Consider the following 24,619-nt stretch of genomic DNA (forward strand, 5'->3'; position numbering starts at 1 on the left):
AAAATTTGTGATTTATCAAAGGAAATTTGGCAACGCCTAAAGGCTCATACGGCGTTTGTCCCTAGCACGGTAGTCTTCATCCTGTTGTGACTAACTGTTTCATATTTTTCGCTTCCATTGCTCAAGTTAGCGTGAAATGACGAATCGCTTCGATTCCTGGGTCGTCATCCAACAATCTCGATAGTAACCCGTATCCTGTCGTTGCTATTTATCAATACATCGATTAGGATCATTCGATGACGATTCAACTATCGACCTGAAATTGCACGTGGGCAACAATATATCTCCGGGAAAGCACGAAATCAAAACACATTGTCTTCGTAATCTGTGTTGATCTTTAACGTGATTAAAACGCATATTTTTCTCACCATCTTCTTTCTTTCATATTTTCAGTTCAAATAAACAATACTTGCTCAAAGGCACGTTATCTGCCATAGGGGGAAACATTTATCTTGAAACTGGAGAGCAGAAACCACAAAACTTTGAGAAATGTTAAGATATGAGGGACTTTGGTACATCAGCAAACAACAAGCAGAATATCTAAAAATTGAGCGTATCTCTGATTACCCCGGACCCCGGGAAAAAATGTTGATTTTATATTTGTTTTTAGAAATTCTCCATGTATTAAATTCCTTTTCCGATTAAAATTTTCCGTCACTGTTAGAAAATATCACAGTTATATTGCGTTATTGGGAGAGTGCTTTACAGTACTTAAGTGGGGACATCATGTCGTCTCCTTCCGGCCGAAGTGTCACAAGCGCCATGCGACGTTTAAAAATTTCCGCCGCCATTTTATTTTTTTCAGAAAAATTATTCAACAAAGCTCTCCGAAAATCTCACTGAATTTTCCTCGTTCTACCGATGAAATTCAATGAAATTCCCAAACAGATTCAACCAACAATTTCTCTGTAAAAAAAAATAAAAGGGCGGCGGAAATTTTGAAACGTCGCAAGGCGCTTGCGGTACTTCGGCCGGAAGGTGACGCTGAATGTAGAAGGCGCGGGAAGACGAAACATAGAAGAGAGCTCGGGAGAAGTAAGTCAGTGAACTTGGTGACCCTGCTCCACGAGGAGGGTCCACCGCTCCGGGTCCCTCATCTCCACCCCCCCCCCCCCCGGCTCAGGGATGCTCAGCTCGAGCCAGGCCAGGAAGAGGAGGAAGCGCCAATCCCGAGGGTGGAGGCGCTCGACAGCGACGAAGGAGGAGGAAGCTGCAAGACCGCGATCCCGAAGAACAAAAAATCAGGGACAATAATGAGACAGGCCTCGCGAGGAAAGGAGAGGAGAATGAAAGTGCGTGCGCGGGACTCGTCTGGACTCGAAACACTCGACGTCGTCCCTCCGAGTCGTATCTCCATCCCCACATGAGCCCTGTTATCCATAAAGCTCCCTCCTCTCCAGGGCTCATCTTAGAACGGAGATACGCCTCTTCAGAGGAGCGACGAAAATAGTGGACCCGGAGTCTGCGCTTCCCCCTTCCCACGGTTCCCGCCCCGAGGGTCGATTCTCGAATCGCTATCGAATGATTCGATAAATAGCAGTGGCGTGGCGTGCTTTGCGATATATCGATTGATCGGCCATTTAAACCTATGGGAAAGTATCAATAAGCAGGGTGTTCGTAGCGAACACCTTAATAACCGATTATTTAACACATCTTCAAATGGGGAAAAATCGATATATCTCAAAGCACGCCACGCCACTGATAAATAGCATATAACTATCGAATGATTTGATTAAAAACATTGTTGAGATAGGGGCGTATCGATGGAGAATCGAATGATTCGATAAATAGCATGGTCGAGATGGGGAGCTATCGATTCACGATTCGATAATCGACCCGGGTGTCCCTTGTCACGCTTCCTCTTCCTGTCTAACTTTGATCCGTATCCGCTTACATCCGAACTTGGCGCCAAATTCAAACGCCGTCGGCCGGAAGGAGTCCACGCCCGGATCGGCGTTCACCGCCCGCGTTCGCGTGTTGTGAAATATATATAACGACAGTAAACTGTGAAAAACGCATTTGCGATGTTGCAGACTTTCCATCATCTTTATTTGTGAACATTTTTGGATCCAGCATCAGAGCCGGATTTACTTACATGCCGCCCATGGGCCGCCTGTATTTTGCCGCCCCCTTCTCATTCGTTTCGAAACATCGATAAAAACCATCAAGTGAACGTGCCGGAGAGGGAGGGGTGCATATGACGTGTTTACTCGTGTTGGACATATTTTTTTGCGAGTGTCCTGTCAACACTATTAGCAAAAGTTCACGGGACTTTGCGCGAAAGTTAAGTTCCATAAACATATCTCTGTGTGGACAAGGCCTTCCATTTATAAGAAATGAACGAAACAATTATGAAAGAACGAACATAAATGCGGTTTAATAATTTTGACTTCCGCCGCCGCGCCGCGCTGACCGCACTGTGTTTGACGCAATGCGTGAAGTATTCATGCAGTCTTGTAGGCGCTATGCGTTTCACGCCGCCCGCCGCTGATCGCAGCGACCGCACTGTCTTTGACGCAATGCGTGAAGTATTCATGCAGTCTTGTAGGCGTTAATAAGTGTTACATGCCGACCGCCGCGCCGCGCCGAGGATTTCTCCTTTTCATCTCAAGTTCTCGTCATCATTGCTCTCTGCGCCGCGCCGTTCCAGGCCAAATTCCGTATTCGGTTTCTCTCTTAGTCTTAACTCGACTAATAATTAAAGGTGCTGTTTATTGTATCACAGAAAGACGACAAAATTAGAGATATACTTTTAGGAAATGAATTTGCACTTTAGATAGCACATAGATTTGCACTTTTTAGAGGGGTCTATGATGATTGCACCACGAAAAGGAGAAAACGACGAAGTTTAGGAAGGAACAGAAATAAAGAAGTAGAAATTATTTCTGAATGAGCAATATTTTAACATCTTCCTTTCATATTTGTGTGTTCATTTTTCCTTACCCGTCTCTGTACATTATGTCTGTCTCTTTGCTTTGTGCACAAAGAAACTGCATTTGGGGGAGAGAGGTGAAGGGGTACAATGAAATAAACTGCTCTCCTATGCCTCCCCCACGATAAATGCATACGATTCAACACTAGAGCATACAAGTCTCACAGAATGGGCACAATGCTTCAGACGATTCCGAAATATATCACAGTGCAGTAACGTCACTAGGGACTTATATTTGGACACGAATTGGCGGATTTCCCAAATATTTGCCACACGTACAATTAGTGTATTCATGCATTTATCATGTCATTTCAAAATCTCAATTCGTATGGAAACTTACCAACCAATCTTTTGTGAGGTACATCTGTCATTTAAGGTTTCGGACACATTTGAATGAAATGATATGAAAACTATAATTTCCTCTTTGTTCGTATGAAAAGCAAGGATTATGCCCTTCAAAACTCGGGCAATCGACACAAAATGATTCGCTTAAATAAGTACATGATGATTATACTTAATTGGAAGCAACCGCCATATTCTTTTTTAACGTTATGGTTCTTTTACTCTTGTCCTTTAATAAACTGCATCAAACTTATGAACGTTTAAAAGCTTGAACTTCATATTTAAGCAGAACGTCAACAGATGCCTCTGAACGTATAGCCTATTAATCTCCTTTATTGGTTTATAATCAAATTTTGTATTTAGGAAGCAATGCTCCACGCATCGACTCGAAAAAAATCCGATTCTTGTTTAATGTATAACCGCGCAGTCGTGTTTAACGTATCTTCGCTGATAAGGACGTCAGTATTGACAAATGCACCTGCGCCTTCAGAAACGAGAGAATAAAATCATCGAATAACCGAACCAGAAGTCAGGAGTGAGGCTGCGCAACTGAACAAATGTAGGAGTGAGCAAACAGTTGGAATCATGTAGGTGACACTTCTGCGCGCCGTCATTACTACGGCATTCAGTCGCAGAGTCCTCTGCACATACAGCGCTTTTTCCCACCGATTTCACCGATTCAAATAATATATAAACATGCTTGAACGTCCTTGTGATGAACCTTGTCGTTTAAAATACCCATGGCAAAAATTCAGGAAGTAAAATGATATCAGTTCATAAAAAAATCAAGGTAATAGAGTTTTCTGTCATGAGGGGCGGGGATACACACATGACCAAATATTTCTCGTTGAAGCGTATTTTTTTTTTAAAGTTAATTTTTTTAAACATCGTCCAAAATCACTCCTTAGGGGCAAAGAGAGAAGGGTCAAGACTAGGGCCGGACTGGTACGGCTGATCATGATGAAAGGAATGCGTAAACACAGAGAAAAAAAGGGTGGTATCGAAAGCAGTGAAATTTCGGTGAATCTCACTCTGGGTAAAAATTACTACTTGCAAGAGAGATTCAGGCTCAGCCGAGAGAGACTCAAGGGCCCGGGCGGCTCCCTTTACATGTAAAAATTACTATAATGTAAATAAATTTTAATTGTTTCTTTGAATGAATTTATACTTTCATTCATTAATTTAGATATGTGTATTAATGAATTCTTAATCATACGAATACCTTGATCTACAAACACAGGACTAATCAAGGAATGTGATGTTTACACGTTGATTTCAAAATGATATGCAGCGAAATATCTCGCAAAAAATAAAACAAAATACGAGGTGAAGTCACCGCTTCTTGCCACGATTGTTTACTCGTCTTCTCGCTTTCTTGGTGACATTTGAGAGTGATACCCCTATTCGACCACGTGGGAACTCGGGTTGCCTACACTCAAAACTGAAGGCAAACCCACAGTGAGCTGAAGTCAGATCCACGACGTTTTTCAAGGTCTCCCCTGATAATTCTCGATGTTTCATGTTGTTAAACACATTAGTATCTCTTATGTTTTTTTTTTTTTTTTTTTTTTTTTTTTTTTTTTTTTTTTGCAAAAAATACGTCTTATGGTTAGAGATTTTTAAAATTCTGTTTAATTTTTAATAACTCAGATTTCGCAGTTTCACTGATGATGCGTTGCTAAATATAACTTGAATTACCTTAAACCGCGCGTTGAATAGATTTGGTATTTAAAGTCTTCGCGTCCGCTTTGGAAGCACATGAGGAGGGGGCTACTTCGGAATATTTTTCAATTTTAGAGGGTGTCAGTTCCATCATACAAGCGTAAAATACTCATTCGATACCTCGCAGGTTGTTTTTCTAAGTTTAACATTGATCACTATTGCAATACACCATTCCTTTGAACTTTGAACTTACTCATGTGCGTCTTTTATCTCTGTTCCAGCTTTCACGTTCCCCGGCCTAAGAGCTGGATATCCCACGGTGTTACCAGGACAATATGGGTGAGTTTTTCCCTTCATAAGATGACTAATCTTAACGAGTATTGAGTTTTTACGGCAAAAACCTCATCAATCTAGGCCATCCATTTTCAAGCACCTATTATACACTTGAAACTTTTTCCGAAGGGTGCATGGTCTCTAGAATTGACTAGGATTTTATGCTTATAAAAACAAACTACTCTACCTGTTTATTTAATCTGTACCATTTCACATTTTTCAACATTAAATACGCCTTTCAATCAAATAATTATTTTTCCACTTCTCTCTTACACCTTTTTTTTTTAAATCTCTACTTCAATCTTCCATGTGGCACAATATACAGTGAATAATATTTCTGTTAGCCGTGCTAAATGATGAAAGTTTTCTATCAAAAATTCGCTTTTCAATCCACTTTCCAAGGACTGCTGCGTAATTTAACGTCTACACAATTTCGATGCAGCAATACAATGCATTCAATGAGCATGTATGACGTGAAAAATTACCTTTTAACGAGTGGAGGAAATTGAATTTTAGTAAACATCGTCATTAGCCCCTCCTCTAGTCATGTTTATGTCCCATTCACGTCCTATTTACGTCAATGAGTTTCTTTTCTCTCTTTAATTTATTTATTTTTACTCTTCTAAAAATAAATTTTACAAATATACATTGATTGGTATTCGGAAGTGTACTTGAAGAATTCATATATTTACTTGTTGTATAGAAGAGTTTCAAGTCATCTGGTTTTTAATGTTGAAATTTGTGACATGGCCTAACTCAGGTACCGTGAGAACCAACAATGACTAAACGTAAAAGAATGAAGTGCAATTTTAAAAATAAAAAAATCCAGAGGTACCAAAACCTTGTGTATCTATTTCAACAAATAAAATTTTGATTAAATTAAGATTTGATCGGATTTTTGTTGGAAAAATGAATTTAAGTGTAGGTCTCACTACATTATGTCAGAATGTGGCATAATTAAACAAGGTCAAGAACATTTAGCTCTTTAAATATCATAAACGATATAGCTAGATTCAAAGTAGCAGGATCAGTTAACGACCATTCAAAGAGGTATGAATGTACATTGATGGTTTGAGAATCACTTCTTTCTCAAAATCACCACGGGGTGAAAGATCACTAGCCTTCAATAAGTTGTGCAAGTTAAATCAGGATTTGCAGTTTAGTAACAGTTTACAAGATTTAAATCATTTCTAATTTTTTCTCGCGTGAATTAATTTTTGTTTAATTTCATAGCATTGTATGTATGGAGTGTGTCATCGTAGAAAAATATAAATTCATAAAACACTCTCCGTATCATTCGCCCATTGTAACTCAAGGCAGAAGCAAATTGAACAATGCAAATACATGAATCATTCACGTCGTTCCAAACTTTGAATAAAAACCAGTAATACCGCAATATTAGTTCATTTTACTGCACTAAACTTCTATACCAAACCACAAGTCGAAATCTTCAATTTTGAATGATGGTTGCCATCAATCAACTTTCCACATCTTTAATGGTCTTAACATTTAATTTTTGACCGGATCACGTAGCCTCTCTCTCTCCCCTCCCCCTTCTCTATTTGTCTACGATTTTAAATACCATGCAGATCAGCGAAAAGTATGAGGAAGGTCAATAAGACTCCAATTCCTGTCATAGTTTCCCATGTCCCCAATCAATTGATTCGATTTTTAATGCTCTCTCTGTAATATTTTATTTCACTGCGTAAAATTAGCTCATTGTCAGAGTCCCATGTCCTCATTAAAAAAAAAAAAAAAAAAATTCTTTAGCTAATTAAACTAGTGAAAGGAAATTAGAATTGAGAAGCACTCAAATATCTGTAAGTTCACACCTCTTGAGTTTTACGTGTAAAACTCAAGAGGACTCATGTGCTCCAACGTTCGAACTCAAAGATAATTATTTTCGTTCTCGTTTTTGGTTTCTTAATGCAGAAAACTTAATTTTCTCAGGCTCTCCGTACCCGCGCCCCTATATTAATAAACTTGTTTTGGCAATAAATTTAAGTTTTTACAAGTTCGCACGAAACTTGGCCCAAAATCCGCACTTCCTCTGAAATGTGGTATTCCAGAAGAATTGTTGAATCATGAATGGGCAAAAATAGAACAATACCGGTTTTAAGAGCCTCGTTATTTCAATCTCCTCTGACGTAATGTATAGGGCAAAATCAAGTGTTCTTCTTTTCTATTGTTATGTCTAGGTATTTTTTTCACTATCTCTACTCGATTTTTACTGTATTTAAACTTATCCTTTACCTACTTAATGTAAAATGAAAAATCAACGCTATTACACTCTTCAGCTCTTGGCCTCTAAACATGAATCTCTAGACTGAATAAAGTACTGAAAATCAACAAAAGTCGTATTAATTTTGAGACCTTTTTAGTTGTTTTTTATCAAATCGCCACAGTCTCTCAAAACACGACTGTCATATTTAAAATTACTACCGCTGAAGCGACGAGAGAAGCTTTCCCGGTAAATTTGCCGGTAGATGTATTTCTAATTAATTATCAGAATGGGGGAAAAACAGAGTCAACAGTGTTGCCAATTACTTTCTTTGGATCCATCTGATAATGCTACGTTGTACTAATAGTTTAAAATAGGATGATCGGAGGAGGGGTGGAGAAGATTCGGCCAGAAATTTTTGAAAATACGAACCTAGGGGCGAACGAGCTGCCCGTCTCTAACACCTCAGTCATTCTATCATCAGACCAGCCGTAATACGCGGGGGACTACAAATAAACGGGGCACGCAGATCAAAACAGCTATGATAACGACACAATCTGTATGAATCCGATCATGACACCGTAAATGAACCAATCTCTGGACTAATAAGCGATCACGCACTCTCTAGATCACATCAAATCTAACAGCATCATCCAGTAAAAAAGTTCGAGCTAGGATCTCTCACGCTGATCTCTTCACTTACACATCTTCTACTACTAAATATATTGAACATGCACTGCCGCGTCTTAAGTGCGTATAGTAAGATTTGATAATTGGAGACTTACGCTTCATCGGCACAAAGACGAACCAGCTGGGACACTAAAGCATGTTCAGTTTGGTCTAGAGAAGACACTCACGCGCAAACAACAAGCCGTCCGATTGTATCTAGAGATAGATAGCGACTACGACAATGCAACGACAATCGCAATTCCATGAAGGTCATAAATACAAACACTTACACTTAGATGCACACTACATCACGTCATACCTGCATGGTCCTATGTATCCAGTTATGACGCTATACTTCAGCCACCATGCCCGAATAATCGAGACAGTTGAAGTTGCCGGGTGACCTTGCGCGGCAACTCACTCACACTCACATACTCACCCTATGTGCTCTCTACAGTGACGCAGCTTCTACGTCCGTCGGCATGACACCGTACACATCGCGGACCAGATGAGCCGTCGAGAGCTACTACTACAACAACGTTCATTGCCGAGTCTTATTTGCGTAGATTACAGCGCACAAATCGAGTCTCCATTACAACATAGTAGAATCTGCAACATTCTCTAATGCTATTCTTCTTCTATTGAGAGACAGAACCGAGACGCCGTACTCTGAGCTTCAGCCAGGCGATATTGTCTCAGCACATCACTATTCGCATCACCCAAGACAGATTTATCTATTCGTACGATTTCAAACATCGTAGACATTTGAAGGGGCATCATCGATCATTTCTTCAGATCCTTTCGTCACTCAAAAAGCGTCCGTGCCGCACTATGTAAACAGCTTTTCTCCTTAACATCCAGATCACAACGTTCGCGAGCATTGTTGTTGAATGTTTGATATGGACAAGTGCGGGTCTTAGTACAACAATGTGTACAGGTATATGTCCAGTATGCAACTGACTATATCATAGACTATGACACATAATAAATATCTCACCGCTCAGATGCACCATGGTTTCGAGACAAAACTATCAATCGACCCGTACATACTTCAACAACGTCTTTGGCGCATCATCAAAATAAACGACAATCAAGAGTGTATCCTTGACATAAATGTAATGACAATACGCGAGAGCGAGAGAACTACGGCACGTAGTCCTCTGTTCCCTCTAAACAAAGGGCTTATTACGTCTATACACTGAGCTCTTTTACGAACACACGACACACGAGAGAGCGTAAGCTGATCTTTGAGCCGCAAATCTCAATGAGGATAGATAGTTTAAACGATAGGAAGAGACACCGCCATTCACTATCATAACAGAGCTAAGACACCATCAAGGGATTACTGCGGCAGGAGGAAGAATTTAAGCACGTAAGATCGTGTTTACTCATAAAACACAGCTACGGTTCATTCTGCTACACGCACACAGCTCAAATTGTCTAAACACCGCGAGAGACTGGACATTACTAATACAGTGCCGTCTAATAGCGGACCTCCAATAGAGCACAGCAGCACACATGTACCTGTACGAGAGTACTGGTATAAGCCTATGGCGCAGCATCTGGGAGCAAGCTTTTCCGCATGCGCGCGGCACACTAACCTCATAGAGATTCCACGATTGCGCCACAAATTCAACATTCTCTAAGAGTCATCCTTGAACAGAACAGTAGTGTAAGCCAGCGCGAGTCATAATATCTCTAATGCTAGCACAACCAAAGATATCTCCCTCGGGTGTAGTTAGCGAGTCATACACTGAGATCTGAGCACCTAGGGGCGCGCGTAATACAGACTCAGAGGGTATACATTAGATTTCTTAGCATAGTCACAATTCCACTCTGAATTTTTCTCTCATAGATCTTCTCTCGGGAACAGAGATCCTCAAAATGTGTTCACATATCTTCTGGATAACAGACTTCAGTCATCTTTTAGAGCGTCATCTCTGCATCCTCTTTCCTAATTAAAATAATTACTCATTCAAAACTACTAACATACAAAAAAACAACACTACATCATCTCTACTAAAATCTCAAATCATACAACATCAAGTTCGGTTAATTATCTCTGAGAGTCGATCCTTTCTCATTAGATATATGATCTCTATTCGCTCCCGGATCTCGCGAGAGGCGGAAACTGAACTGGTTTATTTTACACTTAATTTTTATATAGAGTAAACTCTCACGTCACAAGCAACTAGGAGAGAGACGAGAGAGCGTGCCTCAGATATCGCTAATATTTAGTACAAACTTTTGTGCGAGATCACTCCGGGAGATGGAGCGTTCATCAAATATGCACAGCGCGCACAAATTTCAGTATAGCAACAGGCTTTAGATTGACATCCTACAATACACACTGGCTCATGAGAGTCTCTTATACACTGAGTCTTCTTTGTACATTCTCTCAATAAGTATAGCTAAGAGCTTATCACTCAGCGGAACTCCCGTCCTTAACACACTTTTACCCCGGCACACAACATAACCGCCATTGAACCCTGTCTTCCGCCTGCCTCCAGGGCAGGTCGCTGACACTAACTTCCGTGACTCTATATATCCATCTTCTCCGAGTCTTCATACTGAGTTCTAGCTCATCTTTGATCTCAGATGCGCAATCATTGTGGATCGTAACACAATGACTACGGCAATTCTCTCAGGCTAATCTTCTAAAAGAAAAATGAAGAATCACTCGACATCGCAATAACTATATTTGTCTCTCTACGGAACGACAGCGTCATAACCAAGCAACACGAAATGGCATTCAATAATTAAGCACACGCGACTACTCACTTAAGTTAACAGGAGAGCTACTTGCTCAGATGCGAGGCTTGAGAGATTCTGTTTCTCTGAGGCGCTTTCCTGCGTCCTGTGAGATAGCGTTCTCGGGGGATATTTTGGCGGTCATGGAGAGTCAGCAAAATTGGAAGTTTCGCGCGACAATTACAATGCAGACCTATACCACACATCAAGAACGGGGGATAATACTGATCAAAACACGTCACACCAGGAAGTCAAACGTAAGAGTACATTTCAGACACACATCACGCAATCTCAGAAGGACGCCGAAGCGACGTGCTCGTAGCGCTGTCTGTGTCTAGACATAATGTAGCTTGAGATACTAGGAGCGCACCTGGCCACGAAGAGGCGGCGTGACATCTAGAGAAACATCGAGTACTTAGAACATAAATCCACAGCCCGACTCGCGATGGTTACACCGCGAGATTGGACGTTACTACGTATACACTCTATAACTCATTCCTTCTGCTACATTTTAATCCTATCTGAACATATATAACGAAGCCCTTCCTGCCCTGGCTTTTCCCGCCTCAACCCCCTCAGTCTCTTGCTCTAGAATAGCATCCCATCCACTGCATAGTCTATGCAGCTATGCTGAGACGTGCCGAGGACAAATACTGTACATCTTCTCCACGTTCATGGAGGTTTCGTTTTAGCCAAGTCTGTCTCAAATGAGGACCTTCATGGATCATATCTCTCGGAGCGAAGACTAATCAATGATGTGTTTCAGAATTTGTGGGTACTACAATAATCTTCACACACATCGTGTCTCAGTTCCATGAGAGTGTGTTATAATGAGCTCAAGTTTCGCGAAGGTATCTTAATTTTTTCCTGTTATGTAAACTGGTGTATAGAAATCGATATTCCCAAAAGTGAGGAAATGTATCGTCTAGTAGACGTCATCCTGCCTACATTTCCTCTTGGAAACACTGCTCTACTTTCTTCTTAAACTCATCTATATCGATGTGAGTCTTAGATGAGACAGGCACTGAATCGGGCCCTCGAATAATGGCTCAGATCTATCTAGCACACAAACCGAATGAATACAGTGTCTCTATACATTCTAATACTCTTTAGTCAGTTCTATCCACTTCTCAATCTCGCTCAGCACTTTTATACCATTATTAGCACACACTGCTAATGTTTAGCCGTGGAGCGCTGTGTCTCTGATGCGCTATCATATTCCTCTCTCTCTAACCATTCTCTGTGGCGACACACCACATGCTCCCTCTAACAACTGCATCGATGACTCACATACTCAGATAGACACAACTGTGCATGTGGCACTGCTTGGCGTAGCGTCTTCTCACATTATTTCGACCGAGAGGACGAACGGATTAAACAGTAATTACTATCCTTTCAGTTTTCGCATTTCACTGTATTAACTGGAGGATTGTTTTTGTAACAAGTTAAGTTCTCCTAATCGGTCTTGGAGATGAAAAAACAGAGGAACGTTGAGTTTATAAGACTCTCTTGCGTGAAATCATCAACGCCTTTTCTTTGCGTCTTGTTTGCAACTTTTTCTCTTGTTTCACCTTCCATTGCGAAGAGAGAGCGCAAATAGAAAAAGTCTTTTCTGGTACAACGTAGATACCCACGGTCTCTCTGCTTCTCAGATATCACACTATGCACTAATCTGCCAAGAGCCTGAGCAACGCTGTGTACTGCGAGACACTTATTCTGGCATGAACATTTGGCGTAGATTTGCGCCTTGTGACGTGCAATGGATGTTCGCATGCGAACTGGCAGCAGGGGATAGACACAGCATCACACAGCATGCATTTTTTCCTAGCTCTTAAATATGACCAGTGAGACACCAGGCGTTAATAACAACTCACGTTTTGCAGTCAACCACATACTTGGAACACAGTACTACACATAATTTCTCTCAGTAGGGAACACATTGGGACTGTAATTACTAATTTTCTTACCCACACATAACTCTTTCCTCTACCAACACACAGATACAAATTTATACACACATATCAAATTTATGCACTTCTAAAGTCTACTCGCCATGGCACATGACATGACACACATTTGATAGCTAGGCACAATAACAACTAGCCCGCTCGCGTCTTTACTCTGACAATGGCTTTTCTCTCTGTCTTTATTTAGGATGTACCATTTCCGCTAGGCATGCATGTTCCTTTTGATCTTCTATGTGGCAATATATCAACTTCTGGTTCAAGTCATCTATAGGAGATATCTTATACACACATTAATCTAATTATCTCTAATCATACTCGTACCTGCTCCAACACGAGTTGAGACACATTAACACCACTTCTCTCCTCTCCGTGCCTCGCACTACATCAGACACAGGTCTATTTGCTTCAGTCTGGTGTACGTCACAGCCTGCGACTTTGGAGAGATTCCTCCTACATTACACTCAATCCCGAACATGTGCCTTGACCTGTTTGGTAGATTCGATCTTCGTGCTTTTGTTGTCGTAAGGGCTGTATCTCGTGACGCGCCACTACAAGAGCTTTCTACCTTAGAATCATAGACTGCGGAGATATTTCAGCCATATTGACAACTAGCACGCGTCTTCATCCGTAAGAAAATCGATATGCGAATAGGCATCTCTGAGTTCGCTTAGAGAGTGAGCCAAAATATGTGCTAACGAGTCTTGCAGTCCCAGCGTGCGATAGCATTCGCGTGATTGTTGTGCGCGATATATTATCATCACACTCTGTTGAGCCGACTTGTATCACGCTGCGATCTGACCGAGACACTTTGGAGAGCACACCCTCAATTTCGAGCAGGGTCGCATTGCCCGCAGAAGGAATACCCTATACGTGAGGACAATAGCCAACACATCATTGACGTCGTATGGAGACACTTCCAAACCATTCTGCAGTTTACTTCGCTCTTAGCGTCAACGCTGGAGTGATTTTTATTCATCTCTCTCTATCTCTCGACTCTTACATCTCTACAATGTGATGGTGAGTAGGGGAACAATATATCTATGCTGGGTGTTACGGAGCGAGGCTGAGAAGGTAGAAGAGGGTGTGTCTCGGGGCGTTTAGGGAGTGGGGACAGGGAGGTGGGAGGGTCGGGGGGCGTTGGGGGGGACTGCGGGGGGGGGGGGGACGGGGATAGGGAGGGGGGGGGTGATTGCAGGGTGGACGTGGAAAGGGGGGGGCGGTGAGGGGATGGGGAGAAACACACAACACAGAGCGGAGTATTAACTTTGAGAGCATCAAGGCTTAGTTATGCCGTACTGAGGAAGAACGTTCCGTATGACACATCAGTCTGCGTTGGCCAAACTGATTCCTTCGATAATCTCTCGAAGTTTTCAGTGAACTCTGGCATTCGCACGCGATAATATCTCTCAGCCTCATCCACTCTGCATGACCCCAACAGGATTTCATTCGATACATTTGCACATTCGGTCAGAGAAAAGTTTGAAGAAATTGTAGCTAACCTACTATAAAACATATTCGGAATCGGTACCTATATTCAAAAATAAATTACCTTTTTCAATCACAGAAGATTCCTTTGCACATTTAGAGACACAGTGACCTTTACTAAGACAGTGATCATCTTTTCTACCGCACACACAAAGCTCGACGAATGTGCGTGAGCTCGAGCCGTCTAGCAGGACTAGCTAGCGTTTTGGGGCATACACCACAGCGAGACATCAGTCACGACTATACTAAGGTAGTGGGACGCTTATCTCTTGCGCAAGCTCTAATCTCATGCTTAGAGCGGATGCATCTGAGTGCGACTCTATAATCCACTCTTTGAGTTCTTTCTCACAGATTAACGACTCTGCGCGGGACCACACTACATACACGTTAGCGACACACATCTAACTCAAAATTCACTCACGCACATTAACAACATATGGCAGGCGACTCTAGTCAACAGCCTACGATATTAAAGAGTATTTTACATGGGGAGAACTTCACTCGTCATATTAGACTTTTTATAGATTATCATAGTCACCAGCCTGAAATTTATGGAGCCCCTCTTCTGCTCTCAGTCGACGAGCTAGATCACAAACCTCATCTTTACAGTACGGCACTCTCTCTCCTCCTATATCTCACACATCAATAGACAGTTTTTCTATTACTATCTAGCACTATCATGTGAGTCTCTATGATTAGATAAATTCTATCTACTTCTATAGAGTCTGTAAGATTCTCAGTATGGTCTAACGATATACACATCTATAGAATCAGCACTGGTACAGAGCTCTGATATTTGTCACAAGCTCAGTGTGAGTTACAGAGGGACCTAGGCCACTATAGTCATAGTGACTACGACAATATTACGTGCTACCCAATTTAAGGTGTGTCAAAATATGACACAGTGGAAGTTCTATGGTTACAGCTCAAAGAGAAGAGGAACATCCATTGACACGTTGCTTCTAATCGAACACTAGCGAGCATACGCTGCATTCAGTGTAAATCTTCACTCACTCGGCGACGACTTAGAATTGATATGATCTTTACACACGATCGTACACGCGAGAATCATAGTCAACATAAAAATGCCACTCAACGTTGACACACATCGTCCAGCGTGCAAAATCGGTGCATGTGCAACACGCGACGATTGTTGGAATAATTCACCGTCAAATAGGCTTAATGAGCGCTCTTCTTAATCGCTCTATAGTTATTTCATGGCTCTGCGCTATCAGGATATACAATGACTGATGTGATTCACTTTATGCAAATACTCGTGAGCCCTGATTCCACTCGGACAAATTTTAGTAATGCACTGCGCGGTTTCGGAGGATCTCAATATACGTACCTCTATTGTTATTGCGTCGAGGACTACATCGTGTCGACAAGCTTGATATCCACAGGCTCGTATAATATACTGCTTAAACATCATATTCTGTCGGGCTGATTGGTGTGCACTATCGTGGGGAGTTTATATGTCTGCGACGTCATCGGCTCTACAGAACACTAATCTGGAGACACAAGCTAGAACACTGGCTTTACTACACGTTTGCTCGCACCGACATACGTACAACAGAGATCCCCTGATACAAATCGCATCTCTCGTGCATGACCGTTTCGCCTGAACTTATTCTTTCATCATTTCACTGAAGATCAAAGATAAGTCACGCGCAAATTCTAAATTTTACACTTATCATACCAATAAAAATACACAACCTTTATCAGCAACATATAGAATCTTTATGCACTCTAAGACACTAGAAGGAGAAACTTTAACAACTCATTCAGCAAGTTCTCTCGCACTATCATTCTACTCTTATGAGATTCTTTTACTATTCTCACATTCTTACAATCCACATTTATGCTACTTCTATCATCTAAGCTCTTATCGAACTATATCTAGAGACCAGAGCGTGAGCGGAGTGCACTGTTCGTCAATCTATATCCAGTACGTATTTATCCTCATTATACTACAGATGCCTGCAGCTAACACAGTTTTCCAACATACGAGACGCAATATTCAATGCACACAATAAGTAGCGTCACTAACCATTAAAGCTTCTATAACGCTGATGGAAAAGATTCTCAGCGACAATTAACAGAGCACTTGTAACATATAAAAAACATTAGTCAGATCTAGACCAAGTGACTTCATTGATCTAGAGATCACTAAACTACATACACAGCAATCCCGCTCTATCTGCTCGCCTAGAGCGTTTCTTTGTCATACTCTCAATTCCTCTCGATACCCTCCGAACTCGACATTTCTGCGCGACCCAGCGTCAGAACAATGACAGCGTAGTCTTATAGGCGTAGTCTCAGGTATCACTAGCATCAAGTAAATGATATTATGCTCTCATTTTATGTAAAAATAGAGTACTACACATTAGTTTATCACCTGATTTTAGAGAAGAGGGGGGGGGGGGGGGGGGGGGGAAATCTCGAGCGCGAGAGTGCGAGAGCGTGATCGTTCCTTCACTCATTCCATACAGTATAGGAATGTAATCATCAATGAGTATACGACAGCCGACCGAACCCTAAGAGGCCTGAAGTATTGTAGAAGAGATTTTTAAAAAATATTGGGTCTCATAGTGATACAAAAACACCCGGACTTCCTTATCCCTTCTTACTCGGTGCGAACTATTTTTTTTTATAATTTGCAAATGGCACCGAGAACCTTGAAACCGCCTCTGATAGGTAATTCAGAAATTTTACGAGTTTCTCTAAAGTTTATCTAGCTCCTATTTTCTTTCTTTTCTCACTCCCCTCTTTTTCTCATTTTTTCCCGGGAAGAGGTACAAGTATTAGTGAAATTTCCTACACCACGATCATATTCAACTTTCCGCACAAATTGTATACGCTCAAGAGATCTTATACGACCATGGAGAGAAATCTATGCTACCTTAAACGGGCATCCTGCATCTTCAATGAAGCAGCGAATTTTCTCTTGCTCAAAAAAATGCTATAATAAAGAAAACTCTCATCATATCCGTCCGTAATCTTGACGATGTGTGCGATACGATTTTGCAGAATGTCTTGTTCGATAAACATAGCCGTTAAGCATTGTGTGGAGGAGTCAGTCGAGTTTGAAACAAGAGGGAGAAAACTAAAATCGTAAAGTTGAAACAATGAGGATATCCTGTGAAGCGGTTTTGATATTTTTTTCATAGAACAAGTGTACGAGCCTATAGCGTGGGTTTTGTTTGTCCATTCTGAGAGTACGGCGAAAGCTACTCGGGTTCGACATTCGACAGAGCGGAGGACCCAAGCCGCATTGGGGCCGCTGGTAACGCGTGAATCATCTCTTACCCCCTCTTCACCCCCCTCCATGGTCATCAACCCCTATGTAATTTCACGATATGCTTTAGAGCTCAGTTAGTCCCCTTCCATTTATTTCCACCCTCTTTCGCCCTTCGCCCGAAACTACCCTCCTATTCAGTTGACGTCAATGTGCAGGGGTAAACAAGGGTGCAGGAATGAGAATTTCTCGACCAGAATTCAAATTCTAATTCACATTCTAAATTTTACCATTTTCACTTTATACCTCTTTCTTTTTTCTTTTTCAATAATTATTCTTTTTTCCTTTTTTTAAAGTCATTGTTAAGTTCTTGTGTTTGGCTAATCATCCATCACGTGGCACGTTTGATGTGTGAATTTCGTTCACATTAATTGGTTTGCGGTCACCGTTTTTCTGTGTGTTACTGCTTTGTAGGCCTTTTATGAATTATTTTGTTTGTCGTAAATTCAGTGATTTTTTTCTTTTTTTTCTTTTCATTTTTGCAAAATCGATGTTTTTACTTTTATAAACTCCTTTTATTTATTTTTGCTACATCTCTTGCCCCCAGCCCCATTTCTTTCTCGTTTTTTTTGGTTAGACGAGGTGCCTTATGAGGATGGCTGTTGTTGAGAGGGTGCGTTTGGACTGCGGGTCGACCCACCTACCACTGAACACTTCATTTTTATTTGTTATTTTTTTTTCACCCTCGTGCCTTTTACAATGGTTTCAGGGACATAATTACTACGGTGCAAATTTATTACGAAAAAGATGCACTGGGGATATAAAATTTATAAAGTTTTATTTTTACTCATCTTTACTCACTTTACTCACTTTACTCATCTTTCTCATTTTCACCTATCACAGCGAAATAATGATATATTTCGTTTGAAATTTAAAAATTCTTGAAAAATGTATACTTAACTCTGATTAATCTCGTTCGGGTCGAGTTTTGAGTATACGCAGTCTTACTCGTTCCATTGAAAATTACAATTATTTGTACCTCATCGTTGCTGGTTAGGAAGTTGTGTGCAGTTTCTGTCTCTCCATAGTAGTCTTTGATTATTATGAAATTTCTCGGGTTTTTTCATGGTCCTAATGAAGTCTGCTCAAGTTTATTTGTTGGTTTCTTCATTTATGTAATTGTGAATTTGGTTAATGTCTCAACGAGCCGTTGGGTCACAGAAACAGAAAAAAAATGAGAAAAAGAGAGGCAAATAATGCCTGACAATGTAGCATTAATCTATAGAAAAATTAATTTGGAACAGTAAAGTTTCAATGAATATTCTTCAAAGAAACTACAGTGCCGAGACTTGTCAACTGTATTGACTGCACCTCTCTGTCGCTGGAAGTTACCAACCTCAAGCAACTATTTTAACTTTCCGGAGATCAAATTGCATATCCGATGGACTGAAGGAACTGTATAAGTGTGAGTCCGAAAATCTCGAACCAGTTATCATAACGATGTTGTAGCGCCGCGCCGTTCTGTTTAAAGTTATTAACCAACGCACATCCCTTTCTTCTTTTTTTAAGAATAGCTGAGCCCGCAATAAATTGCATCTTCATAATACGATATTATTATAACTGCTGCCCGTTATAAATTACAAAGTTTGCCTCAAAATACGGCACGGATGCAATTCGTAAAACATTGTTTTAGGATTATAGTAGGTGATAGGGAGCGATACAAGTGAAATTTTCTTCAATTCGAGTTTCTGATGATCGATATAAGTATTATGCCCCAAGACACACACACACTCATCGTGATAAATGGACCGAGTTTAACAGAAAGGAACCAAGCCACGTCAGCTATTGCCAAGTTTAACTGGGCAGTAATTTTTTTTTACAAGAGAACGTTTGTTCGGATTTCCTTGAAAATTTTAAGGAATTTGCTTCGCACTATGGAGAATTTTCACTGAAATTTGCACGAAAATCCGCACAACCGTTTTCATGTAAAAAATTAAATTACCCAATTAAATTTGGCAATAGCTGATGTGGCTTGGTTCCTTTCTGCTTAACGCGGTCCAAATGTCAAAATCGGTCCAAATTATTAGGATTTTAATACACTGAAAAAGAAGTTACGGGTACTAAGACGTACCGTCCGTTCCGGGCTCAGAGGTCGAAAGTTTCAGGTTCAAGAGCCGTAGCTTTGAAAGCTCCGGGTGCTGCCCCCGGAACTTTTGGCCTCCGAGTCCGAAACGCGCACGGTATATATCTATATACCCCGTAAGTACGGCTTCAACGGCCGGAGTTTTTACTTTCTCGCTCCCTTAGGGTAGCGAGGAAGTATTGTCATCCTCCAAGAAAAAAAAGGGGAAAAAAGTTGAAATTTCATCATTTCTAGACGTTTCAAGATCCCTGGAGTCAAAATAACCATGCTTGTTTTTCATTGTACATATTGAATTCAATTTTTATGTATAAAAAAAGTCTTTCGTTTATTTTATATATTTTTTACATCAAGTACCACTGTCCTGATACATTAAAATTGGGTTGTAAAAGCCCAAAAAATATGTCGTGTCATGCTGCATCGCGTGGGAAAAACTCTAACTCGCCTTCATTTTTTCGCGTATATGCAAACACGCATCTTCGGAGTTAAAATAGTTGGCTGGAAACAGAGGGTGGATCTGGCTCGCGGGGATTGTTATTTAATAAACCCAGTTTCATGTTCCCCCACATATTACCCTTCCATATCATTAATTTGGTTTTTTTTTCTTCTCCCTTTTCTCCTTCCTTCCGTTGTGTTCGGGGTGCCGCACCGATAGCCGATTGGACGAAGTGTAATTCACACTCTCGAAAAAGCCTCGTTTAGGATCAGACTGTAGAAGTGTAGACGTAGAGCTCTTGCTATTTGTCGGACAAGGTTGTATCAGGAATCTGGAGGAAGATAAGCAGAAGAAGAATGAATGAGAAAAGTAAAAAAGGAGGAAAAAAGGAAGTACAGGATAAAGGACGAGAAGGAAAAGTAAAAAAAAGGAGAAGAAGTAGACCAGGAAAAAAAGGAGAAATGAAAGAAAATTAGAAAGAGGAATGAAAGAAAAAAGAGCAAGAAGAAGAATAATTTGAATAGAAAGAAAGCGTAGAAGAAGAGGAAAAATAAAAGGAAGAAAGAGTGAATTTGAAGGGAACCATCGAAAAGAGGGAAAGACAGATAAAAGAGAGGGAACGAGAAAATAGAATAGTAGAGAAGAAAAGGGAGATGAATAATAATAATAGGAAATGAAATGAAAGAGATAAAGAAGAGGTACAAGAATGAAAAGAGTAACAGAAGGGAAAGGAAAGAGTGGAAGATTAAGAATTTATTTTTCTTTGTCTTTTTCCTCCTCTTCCTCTTCTTCTCTCGCTTTTCTTCTCCCTCTCCTTCTCCTTTTTCCTTGTTTGTCCTCTCCTCCTTCCCTTATGCGCCTCATTCTCAGCGATGATAGAAAATCCGGAACCCGCAGATACAAGTCTTTTTTTCAAAACTCGTCCGATAAGTATGCCGCTTTTACTTGACGATCCGATCTATCCGTTCACCAAATGACGACTCGTGATTCTCGAGATGAGAATCTCATCCTGACAATTGGATCCGTACGTGGACACGACAATGCGCTTCGGTGCGCAGTGGGAAGAGAGGACGAAGAGAAGAGGATATCGCGGCGCCAACGGTGGATTGGTCCTCACACTCGCGACTCGCGCCTGGTCGCCATGGCGGAGTTTAGCCATTGGATTATCTCGTCCCGACTGCGCAGCTCAGCCCCCCTTGCCACTCCTACTCCTTGCAGATGCAGCCCGCCAGACTCCACTCCTCCCCTGCCCCGCCCCCTCCTCCCCCGAGCGAAAATCAAGCCCGTTTTCCGTACCTGGTACCAGTTTTCCCTCGCCCATCAGCGTCTACATTTACCTCCACGCAGACTCCCCTTTTTATTCGCCTCTATCCGCCCGGGTGCCTCCGCCAATCGTCGGGCGTCCTTTGTTCGAATAAATAAATTTTCTCCGAACGGTATTCGGTATTCCCGAGAGGCGTTTTCTTACGCTGAATGTCTGTCGGTGAAATTTTTCGCTCGATGTTTCATCGATGGTGAACTGCACGGGATGTGATCCATTATAGGCCATCGTTTACACTGCCGCACAGTGGTTCGAGTCAATTTGAGAGGTCGGACATGAAATTTTTCACTAAAGCTGCAAATTTGGAGTTTCATTTCGTCACATTTTCAATTTCAAGGGGTGTTTATCGTGGAAAATTTCACCAGGAAACCAATGAAACCACTTTTAAAACCTGAAAGTTTTGTATAAACGGAGTTATAAGCGTTTAAAGTTTCCAAATTTTGTCCGACCTCTCCCATTGACTCGATCCACTGTGTGCCGTGCCGCGGAAGAACGCCGCATAAGCCATCAGGCGTTGCCAAATGATGAATTCTCAGGGAAATTTGTGTATACCTTTCTTCCGATTTTTCTGAGGATTTCGTCGGTAATTTGACCTGAATAGCCTGAAAATTTCATGGAAAATATTCAGAGTTTTCTGCAAAAATGAATACTTTCGCAAGGAAATTTGTCAACATTCGAATGCTGATACGGAGTTTCTAGGTTTAGGAAAGTTTTGCATTTTACTTCAGATATAGGAGCTAATATTTAGTAAATCAGATTGTATATATTGGAGTATGGAAAACTCATTTGAAGTCAGAGCATTCAGCTTTACGATTGTAAAATGTTCGTACTTGGCCTTACTTATTCGTAATCCAGATACGTTGTTTGTCAAGAAGAAACTAGGGGGTGCTTAGTTGCAGTTTGACGGAATCAGAATAAGTATACGTATTGATGCGTGTGTGCAGTGCGTACTGTACGTGGGCGTGTTGTTCTAAATTTTGCCTTCTTTTTGGAGGATGGACCACACAAGATACTACCACCTACACCCCTTCCATCCCCCCCCCCCCTAAAAAAAAAACGAAGTGGTGATTCGTTGGTATATCATCAAATATAACGTTACTCGTCGGTACCATTTCCCTCACCAGAAATTCTTCGTAATTTGTACGAAGTTATGTTTTTAACAAATTCAAACTAACATTATATTTTACAGAACAGTTCAAACTTACAAGAAAATCCCCAAAAATTGATTAATAATAAGGTTATTTAGAGGCGCCTACACACAAATAAATTACATAATGATGATGTAATCTTCCCACTGCTCTTAAGCCATTCAAATCACCTCAGTATTGGAGTGGAACTGGATAGAATGAGTGTAAAATGATGCATTGTTAGTAGATAGTTCATCAGTGTCATGTTTGACACGAGTAAACGCCGTCACATTGCTGCAAGCAACTATTACCGCTCCGCAGCCACTGACATTGCCTACTTCAGAATTGAAGGCGAACTAGTCAGAATGAGCGCATAGCGATGCCCTTCTGCCAGTAGTCCACTAATACAATGTTTAATGATTTCGAAGGGGCGTGGTTACATTGGCGTTTATACGTTACTGCCCGTCCAAGATTTCCGTGTTTACCTCATTTCTCCTCAAGTCACCTCTGCGGTAGAAAGTTCGCCGGTTATCGGTTAAAAAGTCATCCGGTAAAGTCACCTTAGCAGTGCTAAAAAGATTCTCTGGTCAGGGGTAAGTAACCAACGAATGGGGTTCTATTTGACGGCACGGTACCGACAAACGCCGGCCAAAAAGAATCACTTCACGCTACATCACAAGTAATGGAACAAATCGGATTTTGACAAATGAGAGAAACCAAGCGGCCCGGCGTCCGTGTAGGCCCGTAGACGAGGTAATAAGGTTCATTCTTCCGCCTTAGAAAGGCGCTTTGGTATGACATTATTATGCCGCTTCTTGTCTTGTCATTTCAAAAATAGAGTGGCTAAGAAAATATATCTACCTGACAAATTTCCGTCTCTTACCGTGCTTCGTTAAACTTGCTCGGGCTAAATTAATGCGCGGAAAAGTTTCTTGTTTTGACGTCTTCCTCTGCAGCGTCAGCTATTTTTGGCCTCCTCGAAAACACTGACTTGGAATTGGCGCAGGCACCCGCGATCTTTTCCTGTTAAAAAATCCTGGCTGTCATGTGAGGCGTCCTCTGCCGTGTTCGTCGTTGTGCATACCGCGCGCGGCGCCACCAAGTATATGCCAATTGAAAACGCAGTAACAAGATTCGTGCGATTATGAAATCCAGTTCAAACTCAGTCTTGATGACATAGCAAAAACGAAGAGATGACCATTGTGTCGTGTCATATCAACTTTGATTATTGGGAATTTCATCAAAAATTAATCACTTGAAATTGAAGTAAGGGAAACAAGGATCTGAATCAGAAATCAGAGAAAAATCTAATCTCATAAAATATACGTAATAACGTGGAGCACTATCGTTGTCGATGTTAACGATGAACTGATGCCACGCCATGTCAGCGGCTTTGATGCAGTGCTGTGGTGAGGCATGAATGATCGATAATCGATCTTTCCCCATTTGAAGTTGGGGTGAAGAATTGATTATTAAGGTGTTCCCCTGTTATCGATCCATTTCCATAGGTTTAGACGGCAGATCAATTGACGAGTTTTGTTTTCGAACCACCCTCTTTACACCTCTTGAAATATCAGATCCTCGAACCAATTCCGGATACCCTTCGCATTCGAGAGATGCACGAACGTCGGGGGGTTGCATACTCACAATTTTGAAGGAAACTTTTGATCGTCCGGTTGATAGTGCACCATTCCACCGTGCTTCTTTCATCAATAATCATTCTGTGTTTCCTCGAAGTTTTGCGTTTCGTATTTCTGCTATATTACACTGGCATTGACTTTTCACGACAGAAGGGGTCCACCCCTTGTCCGCTACGCGATCCAGCCTCCAACAGCCCTCTCAACCAGCGGTCAATGCACCTCAGATGAGGACTGATCCGACGCATACGGCGTATCCTAATTTCCACGTGAGCCCTGTTCCCCGTGTAATTCAATGCTTTCCGAAGCTCATGTGGAAAAGAAGGTACGCCGAACTTTTCCATTAACCTCTATATCT

The 24,619-nt window shown here is 41.3% G+C and overlaps 1 protein-coding gene across 2 annotated transcripts in view; it reads left to right on the forward strand.

The window, feature by feature from the left end:
* Positions 1 to 24,619, forward strand: part of LOC109040228 (RNA-binding protein 24) — a 76,982-nt gene that overhangs the window by 40,989 nt on the left and 11,374 nt on the right. For both annotated transcript variants that reach the window (XM_072297768.1, XM_019056060.2), the window contains exon 3: positions 5,218 to 5,275. In XM_072297768.1, coding sequence (XP_072153869.1) covers positions 5,218 to 5,275 — 58 coding nt within the window. The remainder of the gene's footprint in view (positions 1 to 5,217; positions 5,276 to 24,619) is intronic.

This window comes from Bemisia tabaci, chromosome 3, assembly GCF_918797505.1.
Source record: "Bemisia tabaci chromosome 3, PGI_BMITA_v3".
NCBI classification, from domain to species: domain Eukaryota; kingdom Metazoa; phylum Arthropoda; class Insecta; order Hemiptera; family Aleyrodidae; genus Bemisia; species Bemisia tabaci.